The sequence below is a fragment of the Malaya genurostris genome, chromosome 2 (genome assembly GCF_030247185.1).
Source record: "Malaya genurostris strain Urasoe2022 chromosome 2, Malgen_1.1, whole genome shotgun sequence".
Lineage (NCBI taxonomy): Eukaryota > Metazoa > Arthropoda > Insecta > Diptera > Culicidae > Malaya > Malaya genurostris.
In genome coordinates, this window is record NC_080571.1 from 40,650,951 (window position 1) to 40,667,728 (window position 16,778).

Here is a 16,778-nt window from a genome sequence, read left to right on the forward strand (position 1 = left end):
AACAAGACAACATTCAAATATTTTCGGTATCTTTACCAGTACCAGTTTACCGCATGAGAGAGAGGGAGAGAGAGCAGTAGAATTTGATTATCGATTAAAAAACTGTTGCGAAACAAAATACTTTCAAGACGTTTTTAAAACGAGGAGGAGGAACTCCTCAGAATTTTGAAAAATTCTTGACTTTAGAAACCAAGTATAAGAGCATACTTCGGGCCAAGAATTGTAGCTATTGGAGAAGTCAGACGATGAGAAATCGTAACGTAGGAAATGAGAGTGAGGTATACTCGAACCGATGGATATTTGATTTTGCGAGGAAAGTTTGTCCAGATTCTGTTCCTACGCATAGCATTATTAGGGAGTCTTCTCCCTAATGGTTCCATTGATAGTCCCTTTTCAATAATGAAATTTTCCATAGCACTCATGTCTTGTAACAATAACGCTCCTTTGAACATAATTAAATTCAACTTGGTGAAGAATCTGCCCGACCTCGCAAAAATACGTTTGTTGGAATTATTCAACAAGTTTCTTGAGCAAAATATTGTTCCACCTGACTGAAGGCAAGTGAAAGTTATCGCCATTCAAAAGCCGGGTCAACCAGCTGTCAATCACAACTCATATAGACCCATTGCGATGTTGTCCTGCATCAAGAGACGAACGGTTTGTTGTCAGATACTCAGTTTGGCTTCCGTAGAAATAAAGGGACGAATGATTGCCTTGCATTACTTTCGTCTGACATTCAAATTGCCTTCGCTCAAAAGCAACAAATGTCATCTGTATTTTTAGACATTAAAGGAACATTTGATTCAGTTTCCATTGATGTTCTTTCAGACAAGCTCCACCAACATGGACTCCCAGCGGTTATAATTAATTATTTGCACAACCTTTTGTCAGAGAAACGCATGCATTTTTCACATGGCGATTTGGCAACATTCAGAATTAGCTACAAGGCAAGCAAGGCTCATGCCTCAGTCCGCTTCTTTATAATTTGAATGAATAACATTGACAGCTGTCGCGTAACCCCATGTACACTAAGACAATTGGCAGATGATGGCGTAATTTCAGTTACTGGACCCAAAGCTATTGATCTGCAAAAACCATTGCAAGATACCTTGGATAACTTGTCCGTTTGGGCTGTTCATCTGGGTATCGAATTCTCTGAGGAAAAAACAGAGCTGGTCGTCTTTTCAAGAAAGCATGATCCCGCGCAGTTTCAGCTTCATATGATGGGAAGAATGATCCAACAGGTTTTGACTTTCAAATACCTCGGGGTGTGGTTTGATTCCAAATGCACGTGGGGAGGACACATTAGGTTTCGGATAACAAAATGCCAACAAAGAGTAAATTTTCTTCGAACAATAACAGGATATTGGTGGGGTGCTCATCCGGAAGATCTAATAAAATTGTATCAGACAACGATACTTTCAGTGATGGAATATGGATGCGTTTGCTTTCGTTCCGCTGCAAACTCTCATATTATCAAATTAGAGCGAATTCAATATCGTTGTTTGCGAATTGCTTTAGCCTGCATGCATTCGACACATACAATGAGTCTTGAAGTTCTGGCGGGAGTTCTTCCATTGAAAGATCGTTTTTGGGAGCTTTCATCGCGACTGCTAATAAGATGTGAGGTACTGAATCCCCTAGTTATTAATCACTTCGAAAGGCTAGTTGAGCTTCAATCTCAAACAAAATTCATGACAGAATATTTTAACCATATGTCACAGGAAATCAACCCTTCAAGATATATTCCTATCCCTGTCAGCCTCCTAAATGTCCCTGACTCAACTTTATTTTTCAACACATCCATGCAGCGCGAAGTTCGTGGAATCCCGGAACACCTACGCTCGTTGGAAATCCCAAAAATATTTACAAGTAAGTTCAGGCATATTGACTCTGAGAAAATATTTTACACGGACGGATCACGAATTGAAGAGGCTACTGGGTTTGGTATATTCAACAATAATGTTTCGGTCTCATTCAGGCTCCAAGAACCTGAATCTGTTTATATAGCAGAGTTAGCAGCAGTTCATTATAGTTTGAGTGTAATCGTCACATTATCTCCAAACCATTATTTTCTTTTCACAGATAGTCTGAGTGCAATTGAAGCCATTCGTTCATACGCTGCTGGCAAAAAAGAGCCGTTTTTCTTGGGTAAAATAAAACAGTGCCTGAACATCATATTGAATAATAATGATCAAATCACAATAGTTTGGGTCCCGGCTCATTGCACCATTCCAGGCAATGAAAGAGCCGATATTTTAGCCAAAGGTGGTGCTATTGAGGGTTAAATTTATGAGAGACCGATTGCTTTCAACGAATTCTGTAGCGCGTCTCGCCAAAGAACACCAGCTGGCAAGCTTCTTGGGATAAAGATGATCTGGGTCGGTGGATGCACTCAATTATTCCTAAAATATCGACAAAGGCGTGGTTCAGGGGACTGGATGTGAGTAGGGATTTCATTCGTGTGATGTCCAGACTCATGTCCAATCACTACACGTTAGATGCACATCTCCTTCGAATTGGACTTTCCAAGACTAATCATTGTGCTTGTGGCAAAGGTTATCGCGATATTGATCATGTCGTTTGGACATGCGTGGAGTATCGTGATGTCAGATCTCAACTAATAAATTCCGTGCGTACCCAAGGTAGACTATCCAATGTCCCAGTTCGCGACATTCTTGCTTGTCGTGACGTTCCTTACATGAAACTTCTTTATTATTTCATTAAGTTTATTGGAGTTTCAATTTAAATTTCATTTTATGTTAGACTGTTTTCTCTTCCATGAGTTCAACCAATAGCCAGCTATCTTATATTAAATAAAAGTGATGAACTGATACAAACAAACCTGAAATAGTTATAAGATCATGTACAAAATAAATGTATTTCATTTAATGTAATTTATAATAGCAACTCGCTCGATAAAAACAGTGTTTAGATTAACTAATGAATACCAACATACTAATATGATATTCGAAATGTATTAGGTTTAAAGTACTATGTATTGTGGATGCCACGGCGAAGAAAAACTTATGTATATTGCCTATGAAATAAACGTATTTATGAAAAAAAAAACTGTTGAAATAAGAAATTATTGGACTGGATATTTACTAGACAATGAAAATGTACCAAACAAATACATATTCCATAAACGTTTCCCAGCTTCCTGCCGATGAAATGATGAGAGAGATCCGGATTTTCTTGATACGTAAAAAAAATTATTTTGCGCCGCTAATGTTTTTCCGACTCCATCTTCACAACGATTGTCAAACTACTACTGAATTTCTCTGTTTTACCTTGCGAATTCAAGCCTGGGAGTAAAGCGACTTGTTATTCAGAATTTCACACCAATGAAAAATAGTCAACTTCAACTTTTGCTCTAGAGTTGAACGTACTCATATGCATTATTATCAATTGTTTATTATACATAAAACTTCTGACACAGGGTCACGTTAGAATGTTGCTGTACGCTGGTAGCGTGTAAGCGACAACTTTATCAGAAGAATAATATAACCATAATCTAGTACCTGTCGACAACAATGATTCGTGCAAAGTGATAGAATTAAACTAAATTAGTGCCATTATTTATTATGTTGAATAAAAAGACAGAGAACAAGACAGGCACGTTCAGTTTGAGTGAGACTTTTCTTTGTATAAAAACAAGAACACGAGACCTCCAACGAGCATAGAACAAAGAACTGGGCGGAAAAAAAAGAACCTAGCATATTTTTCATTCACCTGGCGCAAACCGTCTGTACATATCTGACGACAGCGGTTCCGGTAGTCAGTTCAGTTCAGCCGCTTGTTTCGCCAAAAGTCAGCTTCCGTAGCGAAGTACGGAATGGTCGATGGATCATAATAAATCTTGCTTGCTGGACTAACTTGCGCAAAATCAGTCAGCTGGACCGCTTCTCAAAACCCGACCGAAGGAATCACGGTTCAGAGCGGTTAATCGACAATGTTTTATTGTGTTTCGGTACTCCCACACCCAACCGTTTCAGCCGTTCCGCGTTCATCTTGACAGTCTCATCATCATCATCGGACGTTCGGTGGAAAGCGCCATGAAACGAGCGAAAACCACGAGATTCGTCGGAAGCAGTTCGGGGAAATAGAAGTATGTCTTGCTTAAACCTTGACTATTGCTACCCGGAGAGTCTCACTAACCGTTTTGTGTATGCAGCAAAATCATCTTCGTTATTGTCATCAACTAATTTCAACAGCGATTTATTCATGGAACGGGCTGTTTAAGATGGCACTCCGGGGCGCTGCGGAGAGTGTATTGTTAAATTGTTATTGTAATAGGAAATGACAGCTTGTTTTTGAGGTGTCGAGGTCATTTCTTTCGAGACCGCGCACGTTTTTAGGAATATTATTTTCGCGATAATTTGTCAATTGTTTTATTGTGGAGATTTAAATCAGGTTTTATTCTGTTGACGGAACAAAGCAAAACCTTGAAAACGAAAGACGGGAAGACAATCTGTTTCATACTTAGTGGTTCAGTTCGGAAGCTAACTCGCCCATGCGAGCCGACGAGTGAGCATTCAGGCGTGTCAGTAATGCCACAGGAACGATCGGATCGGAACAGAACAGCAAATTTTGCCTGCAGATGGTAGAATTCCGAATCAAAAAACACCGGCTAAGCGGAAAATAATTTAGTCATCCGAGGGGTACGGCACACTCGCACATTCGGAGCTGCGCTTGAATGTTTTGCACTTGTTACCATCGCAATGGTTGACAGACAGATAATGCGCGGTGGTTTTGTCAAAAGGGGGAAATAACCCCTCCTAAAACCAACAAGAGCAAAGTAGGCTGGTCGCAAGTGGCCCAGCGCTGACATGACACTGACGCGGTCAGACCGATTGCTTCGGGAGATTATGGCGCCGCGGTGTGATTGCAGTGCAATGCAAATGAGTGAATTCGCACAGCATTTTAGAAATGTTTTTGTTGCAGGTACCATTCACGTTTTGTGTGTAGATTTTCTGTTCTTCTCGTAACAGTACAATCTCCCATGTAGAACACGGCGAGGCCGCACTACAACAACAGCTGGTCTGCAACCAAACACCGGCGAACGAATTTTGCACTGTGCAGATAGCCTTATTCTAATACATACCTAGATCAGAAGTGTGCGAAACAATGTGAAAACTCAACCGGGTCAGCAGGAGAGGAACCGTTGATGGGAAATGTAGTGGAAAATTTAATCAGCTTTGATGTATGAATGGACTGTGCATTCCATAGACTCAGGTGTGGATCACAATCGTTGTCTGACTGGACTTCATTAAATACGCATAGAAAGCATCGTATGCGTGTTGGAAGATCGACCATGGTTTTGTGATGTGACATGACGCTGTTTAATGCCAAACTACACTTGGTCGGTGTTCTCGTAAGTAAAGTAATTATCTTCGCTTTGCCAGCTAGGAATTCATCAGCTGATTCGATCTGTGCCGTTGTGAAGAAAGCAAACGCTTCACGTATTCATCGCAGAAGCCCTTCTTTGCCAGTAGTACTAGCAGATCTAGTCGGTTCTTGATCTGTAGCGTGTACACATAGCCTACTATTAGAAATGTAAAACCTTTGTTTAAATTCCACATGGGGAATTTAGCCCTTTGTGTTTCAACAGATTTTACAGCCGATTATCTGCGTACGGGACAATTGCTTGGTTACAGCGGTTCTACAGGTCTCAAGGTTGTTCACATAAAAAACCGGGTTCAGTATTTGGACGTGTTTAATTCAAGTCATTTATTTAAAAAAAATATAACTATAATAATCTAAATAATCGTACACGAATTAGGTAATTCCAGAACCTAACAGCTGAATAGATGGCAAAATAAGCATTGACCAGGGTGGCCAGTGAATTGCCGATTTCAATTTCCCGGTTTTTTCCCGGTGCGCGTGACGAAAAATTCCCGGTTTTTAGAACAGGCACAAATCGCATATATTCAGTATTATTTTGAATATTTCTAGAAATCCCATATCCAGATGTCCAAAATATCGAGAGTTGAGGAAATAATGTTTTTTTTTGTATCTCGATATTTGGTGCAAATTAGAAACTCAAGAAAAATACACGTAGAAATGTGGTCAGGTTTTGAACAATTACAGCTCAGTCAATTTTGTATCAATTATTAATATTATGTCACCATTTGATAGGAAATATTTCTACGTATTGATTAGAATGTTTATATCCATGTATTTGTATATCATTGAAATGTTAATTAATAGCTAGCAGTGTCCTATTTTATCTGCAAAAAATCTCCGGCATACCGGATTAAGCGATATATCAAAGGGAAAGCATCGCTCTGATTGTTCAATCGATGCAAAAGTGAAGCTGTTGGAAGCACGCGAATCTATAAATAGAAGCAAAATTATAGCTAACGTAACCTACTCGTAGCATGCTAGAGGTAGGTTGTTGCTAGACAGCAAGACAAAAAGTGCCATAAAACGATTTGAAGCTTCAATTGGTATGCTCTAATCTTGTGTCATGCAAGTTCGGGTGAAACTCCATGTTATGTCGTTTCGCCTGAGAAATTGACAACTACTCCAGGGTAAATTTGGAGTGAATAAGATTAATTTACAATTTTCATAAGATGAACTCGATCAATAATGAGATAAAGTTTATCGCATCAACCGAAATCGCAGAATGGTAGTAATGGTAGAGAAACGCTATAAAAATAACTGCTTGCATACAAAACTTGAACACAAGCTTGGCGAAGAGAAGCTTAAATATCGATATCCGTATCGCAAGCGTGTACAAACATATAATTGCATACATTTGGGCTATTGATAATATCCTAATAAAGATAAATCTAAGTAGACTCTTGTGGATTTGCGAATTCAAAAGTGTGACGATTGATTGAACTATTTGATTGTAGATCATTAGAAATTTTGGTTGCCTTGTTCCACATCAATGGTTCGAACAACCCCATGGGGCTGATCCTTGTAGTTTTTTACAAAAAAAAATCGGCTGGAGATCAACCTATAAACTCTGAAAATCAGTGCATGTGTTATTTTCTTAGAAAATTTAACGAGAAAGAAAAACTTCGAAAACCGCTAAATAATCCGATATTTGCTGAAAAAGTTTTTAAAGGAAAGCCACCAGGTCCGAACAATGGCTCATCTTTAATATATCTAGCATCACAGCTACTAGTGGTCGTAATATGATTTGACTTTCTTTTGACGTGCTATTAAGGTTGATGATCTAAGTTATTTGATGTCTTCCCGTCTTCACAACAGTTAGCTTAGTTTCAAAACTTACAGTAAAGACACAAAAATGTGATGTAAATTGTTTTTTTTTCGCACGAAATAAGATCATCCATATCTTCTAACCTATATACGACAGAGAGGTTATGTCCATGACAAAGTTATTGAATTTGAGTTTATCTGAAACGTTTTCTAAGAAACTAAAAACATATTTTTTCGAATTAAAATTAGTTGCATGGTAACATTTGAAATTTTCATGAGAAATATGCATTCATACTTGACTACTATATTTTAAGAATCTAACATGGATATTTCGATACCTACTTGTTTGGCAAAACAGAACATACGACTGCCAGGACTTCATCAACCAATGTCGATTATAATTGACTTCAAGCATTGCCGAATAAGGCCTACAGTAAATGAAATCAAAGTTTTGCTTGCAGTCGGTGTTGAACAGTCGTTCGCACCGCACGCGTATAGCTCTTGGCTCCTGGAATTTTTTTCTGGCTACCTAGAGTTTCATTGATTCAAGGCTTCAGTCTTTTTCAAGGCTACCTGAATCACTAACTAAGTGACTAAGTGATACAAAGAGTGATATTAGAGTGACTAAGTGATACAAAGAGTGATATTAGAGTGACTAAGAAATTAATCAGCCTTTTTTAAGGCTAGCTAGGAGTCTAATCGAAGACTAATTTAGCCTAGTTAATTTAATTTAAAATTTCATTAATTTCAAAAATGCCTGCGTCCAACCGGAAAGGCAACAAGCCTAAGGCTAAAAATAATTCAATACGGAATAAATCACAATCCGTTATTCAACATTTTTCTGATAACATTCACGATCTTATAGAATCTGAATGTAAAAATAAAAGACAACGGACGGATTTCCCTTCCGTTGATTCTATGCCGTCTAACAATATTTACGAGATTCTTCCTGAATCCGATTGTAGCGACATAGAAGAAAATTCTTCAAAAATTCCCAAAATGGACGCTTGTCGTTCTGGGAAGAAACAACAATCTATGCCACCAGTGACGGTGATGATTTCCGACTTCAAAGCATTCCGTACTGAGCTTTCTACTTTTCTCCCGGAAGTAAAAGTCTCATTTCAAATCGGACGAAGAGGAGAATGTCGAGTCTTGGTGGATGGATTGGAAGATTACGAACGTCTTATTCGATATTTGTCCGAGAAACTTCATAAATTTTATTCATATGATATAAAATCAGACAGACCCTTCAAGGCTGTCTTGAAAGGATTATCAAATGATCAAAGTATTGATGAAATTAAAAATGAATTAAAAGAATTGCTTGGTTTTGCCCCTTCCCAAGTAATACTTATGAAAAAAAGAGCGAATGGTACTTCTAAACCACGCTCTGGAATTTCCCATGAACTTTACCTAATACACTTCAATCGAAGTGATGTAAACAATTTGAAAACTTTAGAAAAAGTACGTTTCATTTCCCACATTAAAATTCATTGGGAACATTATAAACGGCATAATCGTATTGCAAACTTAACGCAATGTCGTCGTTGCCAAGGCTTCGGTCATGGAACCAAAAATTGTCATATGGATATACGGTGTTTGAATTGTGGTAAATCGCATTCGAAAGACGTTTGTCCAATGAATGAAACCACTGATAAATTTTCATGTTCAAATTGCAATGGAAATCATAAATCCAATTATTTGAAATGTCCTGTCAGGGAAAAAATTTTAAACGCTCGTTCGCTTCGACAACAAGTCAAATCAACGACCTTAAATTTACAGAACATACCTGAAAATCAAAAAACCGTTTCAAATGCCACGCCTAATTCTTTTAAGGCACTGATTTCTTCGAAACAAAAAACAGGTACGCCTGTCAATTCGTCTTCTAACGAAAACAATTTATTGACAGGTAGATCGACCTCGTCATCATCTTCTTCTAATGTCAGTTATGCTGGTATATTAGGTAGAAATATATCACCTATTTCTTCTAATGTAAATAATCAAAACACAGGACCTTGCAGTTCTTCTTTTAACGAAAACAATTTATTAATAGGTAGACCGGCCAAATCATCTTCTTCTAATGGCAGTCTACCTACAAATATTCCTTCAATGCCATTCGCTTCTTTAAATGAAGTCGATTTAGGCGATATAACTGAAAATAAAATGATCTACCTACAAGATCAACTTTTTCAAATGATCATCCAAATGAATTCGACTTCATCACTTTTTGAAGCATTTCAAATCGGATGGAAATTTGCAAATAATATTATAATGAATTTAAAATTTAACAGTGATGTTAAATAATTATTTGAATATTTTAAATTGGAACGCTCGATCTTTGAAATCGAGTGAAGATGAATTTTATAATTTCCTCAAAGTTCACAAAATTCATATTGCCATTGTGACAGAAACTTTTCTTAAACCAAATGTAAAATTGAAAAGTAATCCACATTATGTGGTTCATCGATTTGACAGGTTTACTGGAATGGGTGGTGGAGTTGCCATTTTTGTCCAACGGCAAATTAAACATCGAATTTTACCTTCTTTCAATACTAAAGTTATTGAAAGCTTGGGAATCGAAGTTGAAACCATTCATGGAACTTATTTCATCGCTGGAGCATATTTGCCATTCCAATGCACCGGCGAACAATTAAATTTCTTTAAAGGCGATTTGCAAAAACTTACAAGAAGTAATGGTAAAATACTTCATAATCAACTCTCAGCTGGTTACTTCACAGTTCTTCATCCCAGTAATCCTACTTGTTTCTCTTCCGTGAAAAACCCGTCTACAATTGATCTGGTTCTAACAGATCAAAGTCACATTTGTAGTGAACCGATTACACATGCTGACTTTGACTCAGATCATCTTCCTGTAACATTCAGACTTTCCAACGAAGCTATAATTAATCCAATTAGTTCTATTTTCAACTATCATAGAGCTAATTGGTTGGATTACAGATCTCACATTGAAAATCATGTGGATCATGAAACTATTTTAGAAAATTCTGCGGACATCGACACAGCAATTGATAATTTGAATCATTATATTATCGAAGCTAGAAATCTTTCAGTTCCCAAAGCTCAAACTAAATTAAATTCTCCTATCATCGATGACAATCTTCAACTGCTCATTCGGTTGAAGAATGTTCGTCGACGACAATATCAACGTTCTCGTGATCCTGCTATGAAAAACATAGTTAAGGATTTACAAAAAGAAATTAAACATAGATTTACTCTTTTGCGAAATGAAAATTTCGCTAAAGAAGTTGAACAAATTAAACCATATTCTAAACCTTTCTGGAAACTTTCTAAGGTTCTTAAGAAACCTCAGAAACCAATTCCTGCTCTCAAGGAAGGAAATCAAATACTTCTTACAAATGGTGAAAAAGCTCAAAAGCTAGCTCAGCAGTTCGAGAGTGTCCACAATTTTAATTTAAACGTTGTGAGTCCTATTGAAAATGAAGTCTCACTGAAGTATGATCATATTTCAACCCAAGTGTTATCACACGATGACATTATTGAGACGAATTTTGATGAAATTAAATCAATTATTAGGAAACTCAAAAACATGAAGGCTCCTGGTAATGATGGAATTTTTAATATTCTTATTAAAAATCTTCCCGATGTTGCCTTGAGACTCCTGGTTAAAATTTTCAACAAGTGTTTTTCATTAGCTTACTTCCCAAAAAGATGGAAAAACGCTAAAGTAATTCCTATCCTAAAACCTGATAAAAACCCAGCAGAAACATCAAGTTATCGCCCAATTAGCTTACTTTCTTCTATCAGTAAACTTTTTGAAAAAATTATCTTGTTGAGAATGATGTCTCATATAAATGAGAATTCAATTTTTTTACCAGAGCAGTTTGGATTTCGTCTTGAACATTCAACTACTCATCAACTTGTCAGAGTAACGAACATGATAAAAGCAAATAAATCTTCTGGGTTATCCACTGGAGTTGCTCTTCTAGACATAGAAAAAGCATTCGACAGTGTTTGACACAAAGGTTTAATAGCAAAAATGTCTGATTTCCAGTTTCCTATTTATTTGATCAAAATGATTCAAAATTATTTAACTGATCGTACTCTTCAGGTTAGCTATCAGAATTGTAAATCTGAATTGCTACCCGTACGAGCCGGTGTTCCGCAGGGTTCGAGTGTAGCTCCAATCTTGTATAATATTTTCACTTCTGATCTTCCAAATCTACCCGTTGGTTGTCAGAAATCGTTATTCTGTGACGACACAAGTCTGTTAGCCACAGGTAGAAATCTAAGAGTGATCTGCAGTCGCCTACAAAGAAGTTTAAATATTTTCAGTGATTATCTGTCAAAATGGAAAATTAAACCAAATGCAGCAAAAACGCAATTAATTATCTTTCCTCACAAGCCAAGAGCTTCGTTTCTTAAACCAAACAATAATCACATTCTCAAATTGAATGGCTTGGAATTGACATGGTCTGATCAAGCTAAATACTTAGGTTTAACGTATGACAAAAAACTCACTTTCAAGGATCACATTGAAGGAATCCAGGCAAAATGTAATAAATATATTAAATGTTTATATCCTCTTATAAACAGAAATTCTAAGCTCTGTCTAAAAAACAAATTGTTAATTTATAAACAAATTTTCAGACCAGCCATGCTTTATGCGGTACCAATTTGGTCAAGCTGTTGTTCCACCAGGAAGAAAACGCTTCAAAGGATTCAGAATAAAATTCTGAAAATGATTCTGAAGCGTCCTCCCTGGTTTAGTAAAGGGTGATTTTTTAAGAGCTTGAGAACTTTTTTAAACAATAAAACGCATAAAATTTGCAAAATCTCATCGGTTCTTTATTTTAAACGTTAGATTGGTACATGACATTTACTTTTTGAAGATAATTTCATTTAAATGTTGACCGCGGCTGCGTCTTAGGTGGTCCATTCGGAAAGTCCAATTTTGGGCAACTTTTTCGAGCATTTCGGCCGGAATAGCCCGAATTTCTTCGGAAATGTTGTCTTCCAAAGCTGGAATAGTTACTGGCTTATTTCTGTAGACTTTAGACTTGACGTAGCCCCACAAAAAATAGTCTAAAGGCGTCAAATCGCATGATCTTGGTGGCCAACTTACCGGTCCATTTCTTGAGATGAATTGTTCTCCGAAGTTTTCCCTCAAAATGGCCATAGAATCGCGAGCTGTGTGGCATGTAGCGCCATCTTGTTGAAACCACATGTCAACCAAGTTCAGTTCTTCCATTTTTGGCAACAAAAAGTTTGTTAGCATCGAACGATAGCGATCGCCATTCACTGTAACGTTGCGTCCAACAGCATCTTTGAAAAAATACGGTCCAATGATTCCACCAGCGTACAAACCACACCAAACAGTGCATTTTTCGGGATGCATGGGCAGTTCTTGAACGGCTTCTGGTTGCTCTTCACTCCAAATGCGGCAATTTTGCTTATTTACGTAGCCATTCAACCAGAAATGAGCCTCATCGCTGAACAAAATTTGTCGATAAAAAAGCGGATTTTCCGAATGGACCACCTAAGACGCAGCCGCGGTCAACATTTAAATGAAATTATCTTCAAAAAGTAAATGTCATGTACCAATCTAACGTTTAAAATAAAGAACCGATGAGATTTTGCAAATTTTATGCGTTTTATTGTTTAAAAAAGTTCTCAAGTTCTTAAAAAATCACCCTTTACAAATGAGTTACACAGACTCACAAATATAGAACCATTAGATGTAATGTTATAAGCATTATTATAATATTATAAGCAAATTCCGACAAAAATCGATGCAATCTTCAATTGAATCGATTCGCTCTCTGTATTAGTTAGTAAGTTAGTATATAAGTTCCTTTTCCCCATTACACAATACAAGTAGGTTTAGAATTTTCCCTACACAAAAATCTCAGAATTGCGGAAGCAAATGATGTCTTCATGGTAATAACCAAATCATATATATATATATATATATATATATATATATATATATATATATATATATATATATATATATATATATATATATATATATATATATATATATATATATATATATATATATATATATATATATATATATATATATATATATATATATATATAACAGGGCTGAAAAGTCACCACTTGTGGCTGAACACCCAATTTAAATCTTAATAATTTAATTTTAACTCATATTCCAATAAATAGTTATTAAAAAAAAAAAAGTTTTGCTTGCGCGGCCAATGTACCTCAATCTAAATTAGGTGCAAGTGATTCAACTAAACAGAGCCAGAAGTACACCATACATCCAATTCTTTGCTTAGTGCGATGCAGTAATTTTCGCTATGCTAATAATGCTAATGTGTCTTAAATATGAAAATGTTGAAAAAAATGTGGTGTCGAATGCACTATAAAAATTTAATTACCTTAAATTGTATTTATTTAACTTGTTAAAACTATAAATTGTGATGTACAACTTTTCATAATAATAATAATAAAATGATCCTAATGGGATAGAAATGCAATCGTCCAGGCAACTTTATACTCGTACGCATTCCTTTGCTCAAAATTCACGAATAATTTCTTTTTGCCTTTCTCATATAGAATGGTTATGCAATCGCTGTGAAACCCGACTTTTGAGTGCCATATACCATTCGACTCAGTTCGTCGAGTACGCAAAATGTCTGTGTGTGTATGTGCGTATGTAACGTTTTTTGCACTAACTTTTCTCAGAGATGGCTGAACCGATATTCACAAACTTAGATTCAAATGAAAAGTCTTGTGGTCCTATACAAAATTCCTGAATATTATTCGGATCCGACTTCCGGTTCCTGAATTGTGGGGTAAATTGGAAAAAAATTGTGAAAATAAGTGCACCAACTTTTTTCGGAAATGGCTGAAAATATTTTCACAAACTTAGATTAAAATGAAAGCTCTTCAGGGCCCATACTAAATTCCTGAATTTCATTTAGATCTGATTTCCGGTTCCGGAGTTATGGGGTAAAATGTGCAAAAAACGAAAATATGTTTTCTAACTTTTCTCATAAATGGCGCGACCGATTTTCACAAACTCAGGTTCAAATGCAAGGTCGTGCGGTCCCATACGGAATCCCTGAATTTAATCCGAATACGACTTCCGGATCCGAAAATATAGGGTAAAATGTGTTAAAAATTTTATACCATCAATGAAAAGGGCGAACAACCGTAAAAAAAATTTAAATCGACCTCAAATCTTCTCCAAGTGATAGTTTTTATCAGTAGACGGTCAAACAAACCGATTTCGGTTATTCTTTTAAGAATCGAAGAAAATTATTCTGAAGAATACTATATATGACCGTATGATTGATATGAGAAAGGTATCATTACACAACTAGGTGGATTGAAACAGGTTTCTGGTAAGCAATTTGTGAATATGAACGAGGAATGTGAAGATAGTAGAATATAGATGTCATGAACATTTATTATCTCTAGCGGTTTCTGTGATGTTGGAAAAATGTTTCTATACTGTAAACAATAAGCCTCAAGTAGAAATCACTTCAAACCTAAAATAAGAATTTACTTACTTCTTAATCCAACCGAAGAGCCCCATGGTTGTGATCCGCGTAACGTATTCCTTTTTAGCAAAACTGCCAAACAGATTCGAACAATAATAAACGACGTCGTCTACCGGTGTTTTGAATTTCGATTTCACTTTTCAACACTGCATCAGTTCCACACAATTTCAGTAGTATGTTCAGCCACCTGCTTTGAACAATCAGCTTATCACGAACAGAACCGACAAATGCAACAATTCATTTCCCGTTTTGTGCCACTTGTTCAGTTTCAATCAACGCGCCTTTCGGTACGAAATGAAATAATAAACTCAACTCATTTCCAAATGGATCAATATAGGGATGTATCACTTCACTTCACTCGAACAATAACCATAAATCAGTTCCCATCAACATATGTAACCGCTAATTGGAATATGATCACTCTCCTTTTTGCCTTGTTCGACCATTATTGGAAATTAATACTCCACTTTCATCTGCACTGATAATAAAACGATAAGTTCGATTAATTTTGAAAGAAAGAAGAAAACTTACACACCAATGAATGCTGTCATTTTTGCACATTTGACATAACCACAACCAGTCACACTGTTTTATTGTTTTTTTTCTGTTGTTGAACACAATGTCTTCCTGTAATAATCGCACTTTTCCTGTTCTTGTTACAGCGGTACGACGCGCTTGAAATCCCCAGCGGTTGCCGCTGGTGAAACACGTGCAGTTCGCTTGCTTCGATTGCGACGATGCTTTGACACAGCCATTCACGTGAGGAGGGCGTCCGTCTCCGCCAGCTGTCAGATCGCGAATGGTTCGCGTCTGCTTGTATTTTTTACATCGAGCCGGCGGGGCGGCTTTGGGTTTGTCCATGTCCGTTGTGTTTACCTGGCCTGTGTACCATCGCCGTGGTAGCGTGCACCTGATGCGCGTATGGGTTTTTTATGCTCTTCTGTTTTATGCTCTATATTCTACCTATAACGTGAGTGGATCTCATTGTTATGTTGGCTTACTGACTACCCAATCTAGTGAGGTAGGAACAGTATTATATTACATTATATACAGCTTTTGAATGTTTTCGTCTATTACAATAATGTTGAATAAATAGAACAAAATACATTCTTCCAATCAATGTTTACACCTGTATATTGCTATAGAAACAGATGCTGCGGTTGATGACATTTGAGAGCAAGTAGGGTGACTTCCCAACATGCTTAACGATTCAAAGTCTTACTACTGACAATATCAGTACTTATCAATAGGCACCAAAACCGGAATCTTTCATGATATGTTACAGCAATTGCTGCGCCGGTAAAACGTTTTTTCCCGTTGGGGCGGATCTTAGAATCGTTCCATCCGAACCTGCACATTGTTTATATAGGGTTTTACCAAAATATCGAGTTCAGATTTGGAAGGCTTCTTCATCGTAGATCGTTGCATTAGCAATGCTGGCAGGTATTGATAGTATTATTATATGAATATGATCGAAACCTTTGAAACCAAAAGTCGGTTCCACACAGGAGAGTACTATCATGGTTATGACATTTACTGTTTGAAGAGGGAAGTGATGATGTGCCTTGACCTCCACTGAATATGAAATGTCTTTGAAATAATTAATATAAACCAACTAGGTTTTGTGTTTAGGTGTTATATAAAGCGCTCGGAATGACAAGTTTTTTTGTTTTGTTATAAAGATTGCATTGTGTGAAAATTAAGATAATATAATCGGATCATTTACACATCTATTTTCTCTTCCGTATTATGAAAAATGTAAGTTTTTTGGGTTGGGACTTAAATTGTGAACCATCTGGCGAATTATTTAAACTTTCAGTTCAGGTTTGACAGACGAGTTGGCAAAAATAACCCTGCATGTTTATTAATGACAGCTCGATAGTTATTTTCCGACATTGAAAAACGGCGAGTGAGTAATGTCACAGACATAACTGGAGGACGTGCATACGAATATAATTGAGATGCTTCTTCCACACTTTCGAATATAGAAAATCGTTCGTATTAGTAGATTGTGTGGAATTTTACAACTTGTACGCTTTCGCTTTCAGGATTGTAAAGGTGCATCTATACTAAAGTACCTGTTGACTATTGACG

General features: G+C 36.7%; 1 protein-coding gene across 1 annotated transcript in view; it reads right to left on the reverse strand.

Moving 5' to 3' along the window:
• The window catches only part of LOC131429325 (uncharacterized), an 83,953-nt gene extending 68,491 nt beyond the window's left edge, over positions 1 to 15,462 (reverse strand). The window contains exon 1 of the mRNA XM_058593392.1: positions 14,694 to 15,462. Within this exon, the coding sequence (XP_058449375.1) occupies positions 14,694 to 14,719 (26 nt within the window). The 5' untranslated portion in view covers positions 14,720 to 15,462. The remainder of the gene's footprint in view (positions 1 to 14,693) is intronic.
• Positions 15,463 to 16,778: the final 1,316 nt, after the last annotated feature.